The 4,311-nt window shown below is 41.0% G+C and overlaps 1 protein-coding gene across 1 annotated transcript; it reads right to left on the reverse strand.

The window, feature by feature from the left end:
* Window positions 1–1,601: 1,601 nt before the first annotated feature.
* LOC138886083 (uncharacterized) lies at window positions 1,602–3,064 on the reverse strand. Its single transcript, XM_070167112.1, has 2 exons — window positions 2,486–3,064; window positions 1,602–2,018 (listed from the first exon to the last, which is right to left on the reverse strand). Exons 1-2 carry the CDS (start codon window positions 3,062–3,064, stop codon window positions 1,602–1,604), a joined length of 996 nt encoding a protein of 331 aa, XP_070023213.1.
* Between the last annotated feature and the right edge of the window lie 1,247 nt (window positions 3,065–4,311).

Raw genomic sequence — 4,311 nt, forward strand, 5'->3', positions numbered from 1 at the left:
AAACACCAACAGAGCTCAATTTCTTAAAGACGGGGTTTTAGCCATACATACGTCAATAGAGTTTTCCTTAAATCCTTATAATAAATTCCGGAATTTCCTAGCAACTTCAATCTATTTTATGAAAATTACAAGTTGAACCAAGAATTAGAGGCATGAATGAGATTCTAACTCATTTAAGTAAATTATCAAGCACTAAGTGTGCATAGTGATTTTAGGACTCTTTTGTGAGAGATTTTCATCATCCTATACCACAATTGTTATCTCTTTTGGTTCACAACCACCCCATACCGCATTATTTTTTATGCATGCAAGATTGTCATCCCTTATACCCATGAACCCCCTTGCTAATCACTTATTTTAAGGAAATTTCGAAATTATAGATGAGGGTACAAGCTCTTACCTCTTAGGGTGATGACCTAGCAATTTCACTTGACAATCTTCAAGGATTTGGGGCAAGGATGGAGTGGGGACTTGATGAAGATCACTCTCTCGCTCTCTCACTCTATATGCCATGAAATAACCCCCTTGCTAGAACTCCCTCTCTCACTCTATATGCCATGAAATAACAGGAAAATGGTCAAGTGGGGTGTTTTTAATGGGATGGGGTCGGGTTATAAAAGTTATAAAATAGGAGCCCCGACACGATTTGCGATCGCATATGCGATCGCAAAATGTTCATGCGGTCCGCAAAATGGACCGCAAAAATGGTCCCAAAATCTGGACAAACTGTCTGGGTATGTGACCGAAATGCGGTTCGCATACCTATTCTGCGGTCGCATAATGTACCGCCGAACTGCCCTTTACAAAAATTCCAAGGGGATTATGCGATGACTATGTGACCCGCATATTGATTATGCAATCACATAATTGGCCGCATAGTTGGCCTCAAATTAACCAATACACTGACTGTCTCTGCGGCGACTATGCGGTCCACATACTTATTATGCGACCGCATAATGGACCGCAGAAACGCACTTTTCTAGCAAACATAATTCTTAACTTTTTATAATGCACCAATTAATCCAAAGGGTTTGAACCGTGGTGAGATTGCTCACTGCAAAGAATTTTTATGAATTTGTAACACATGATCCTATCTTGGCATCACGAGATTCAGGTTTTTGAGTAGAAATTTCCACGGGGCCTTACATCCTCCCCCACTTAAGATCATTTGTCCTTGAATGAGGATCAAGGTTTACTTATTAGCAATCTCTATGCAACCTCAGTTTTTCATAACATGAAACATATCCACAACCCTAAATTTGGCTAACTCCCTAAATTTATAAAAAATTTGCCAGAGTTTCCTTTGTAACTAGGCTTATCCACATGTCAGAGAGCCCCAGAAACATATCCTAACAGCATGTAAACATTTTACAGTCATAACATAACCTATACAATACTAATCATGGTCGCATAGGCAACATATAACCAAACATGTCAGTTTTAATCAAATCACAAGGTAAGAGTTCATGGGAACCAAATGCATAAAAGCTATTACATGACTATTCAAACAAATATGGGTACTTCTTTCTCATTTCTTCCTCGGCTTCCCAAGTGGCTTCCTCCACCTGCTGGTTCCGTCATAACACTTTTACGGAGGCAATTTACTTATTTCTTAACTTTTGGACTTGCCTGTCAAGAATGGCAACTGGAGCTTCTTCATATGACAGTTCTTCATTAACCTCAATAGTTTCAACTGGCACAATAGTGGACGGATCTCCCACTACTTTCTTCAACATAGACACATGGAAGACCGGATGTACCAATGACACCTCGGGTGGCATCTCGAGCTTGTATGCCACCTGACCAATCCTCTGAATGATTTTGGATGGTCTGACATACCTCGGACTTAATTTCCCTTTCTTTCCAAATCGCATGATACCCTTCATTGGGGAAACCTTCAGAAATACCCAATCATCTTCTTTGAACTCCAAATCTCTATGACAAACATTCGAGTAAGACTTTTGACGACTTTGAGCAGTTTTCAACCTCTCGTTAATAATATTGACTTTCTCCATAACCTGATGCACGAGGTCCGGCATTATCAATTAAGCTTCTCCAACCTCGAACCACCCAATGGGAGATCTACATCTCCTACCATACAACGCCTCAAATGGTGCCATTTTGATACTAGCATGGAAGCTATTGTTGTAAGCAAATTCTATGAGTGGCAAATGGTCATCCCAACTACCTTTAAAATCAAGAGTACAAGCACACAACATGTCCTCAAGCGTCTGAATAGTCCGTTCTGCTTGCCCGTCGGTTTAAGGATGGAAAGTTGTGCTAAAATCTATCTGCGTACCCAAACCTTGCTGAAATTTCTTCCAAAAGTTGGCAGTGAACTGAGCCCCTCGATCTGAAATGATTGAGACTGGAGTGCCATGCAACCTGACTATTTCTTTGATATACAACTGAACATACTATTTGTTGTGTCGGTGGATTTAACTGGCAAGAATTGCGCTGATTTCATGAGTCGATCCACGATTACCCAAATTGAGTCCAACTTACGCGGAGTGTGTGGTAACCCTACGACAAAATCCATATTAATCATTTCCCATTTCCAAATTGGAATTTCTATTCTTTGGGCCAATCTACCGGGCCTTTGATGTTCAACCTTCACTTGCTGACAGTTTGGACATTTTGCCACGAAGTCCGCCACATCCTTTTTCATGTTATTCCACCGATAAACTTCCTTGAGATCATGATACATTTTCGTAGAACCTGGGTGAACGGAATACCTGGAAGTGTGAGCTTTTGCCATGATCCTCTCCCGAAGACCGTCAATATCCGGAACGCATAGGCGGCCTTGGTACCATAGGGTACCATCATCCATGCCAAAGGAAAAAGCTGTGGTCTTGTGTTTATGACTCCCCTCTTTTAGTTGTCTTAACAATGGATCATTGAATTGCTTCTCTTTCACTTCCGCCACAAATGATGATTCAGCCTTATTATACATAATTACTCCTCCTTCATTAGAGTCCTCAAGGCGAACTCCCAAACTAGCCAACTGGTGAACCTCCCTGGCCAACGGCCTCTGAAACTCCTTCAAATGAGCCAAACTTCCCATAGATTTTCAATAGAGAGCCTTCGCCACAACATTAGTCTTTCCCGTGTGATAGAGAATATCAATGTCATAGTCCTTGAGTAACTCTAGCCAACTTCTCTGTCTCAGATGCAACTCCTTCTGCTTGAAAATATATTGAAGGCTTAAATACATCCACATGGACCCCATAAAAATAATGCCACCAAATCTTAGCGCAAACACCACTGCTGCAAGCTCTAAGTCATGAGTTGGATAGTTCTTTTTATGATTCTTGAGTTGCCTAGAAACGTAAGCTATAACCTTGCCATGTTGAATTAACACACACCCAAGCCCGACCCTTGAAGCATTACAATACACCACAAATCCCTCTGCACCCTCTGGTAGGGCTAATACGGGTGCTGTAGTCAATCTTGATTTCAATTCTTGGAAACTCCTTTCACAAGTATCGAGCCATTGGAATTTAACTGCTTTCTACGTCAACTTAGTCAATGGAGAGGCAAGAGTAGAAAACCCCTCCGCAAATCTTCTGTAATACCCAACCAAACCTAGGAAACTGCAAATCTCTGTTCGAGTGGTAGGTCTAGGCCAATTCTTCATTGCCGCAATCTTTTGAGGATCTACCATATTTCCTTCCATAGAGACGACATGACCCAAGAACGCGACAAATTCAAGCCAAAATTCACATTTCAAAAATTTTGCATACAATTGATGTTACTGAAAAGTCTGCATAACTACCTTGAGATGGTTAGCATGGTCCTTCCGACTTCGGGAATACACAAGAATATCGTCAATGAACACTATCAGAAAGGAGTCTAGAAATGGCTTGAAGACTCGATTCATAAGATCCATGAAAGTTGTCGGGGCATTTGTTAGACCAAAAGACATTACCAGTAATTCAAAGTGCCCATACCGAGTCCTGAAAGCTGTCTTTGGAATATCCTGCTCTCTTATCTTCAATTGATGATACCCGGACTGCAAGTCAATTTTTGAGAAATATGTAGCACCTTGCAATTGATCAAACAAGTCATCTATCCTTGGTAGAGGGTATTTATTTTTTATTGTGACTTTGTTGAGTTTTCGGTAGTCAATACACATCCGTAGTGACCTATCTTTCTTCCTTACAAACAAGTCTAGTGCGCCCCACGGTGACACACTCGTCCAGATGAAACCCTTCTCTAACAAATCCTTCAATTGTTCCTTTAGCTCTTTCAATTCTGCCGGTGCCATTCTGTAAGGTGGAATTGATATAGGTTGCGTACTTGGAATCACAT

The sequence above is a fragment of the Nicotiana sylvestris genome, chromosome 2, assembly GCF_000393655.2.
Source record: "Nicotiana sylvestris chromosome 2, ASM39365v2, whole genome shotgun sequence".
Taxonomy (NCBI): domain Eukaryota; kingdom Viridiplantae; phylum Streptophyta; class Magnoliopsida; order Solanales; family Solanaceae; genus Nicotiana; species Nicotiana sylvestris.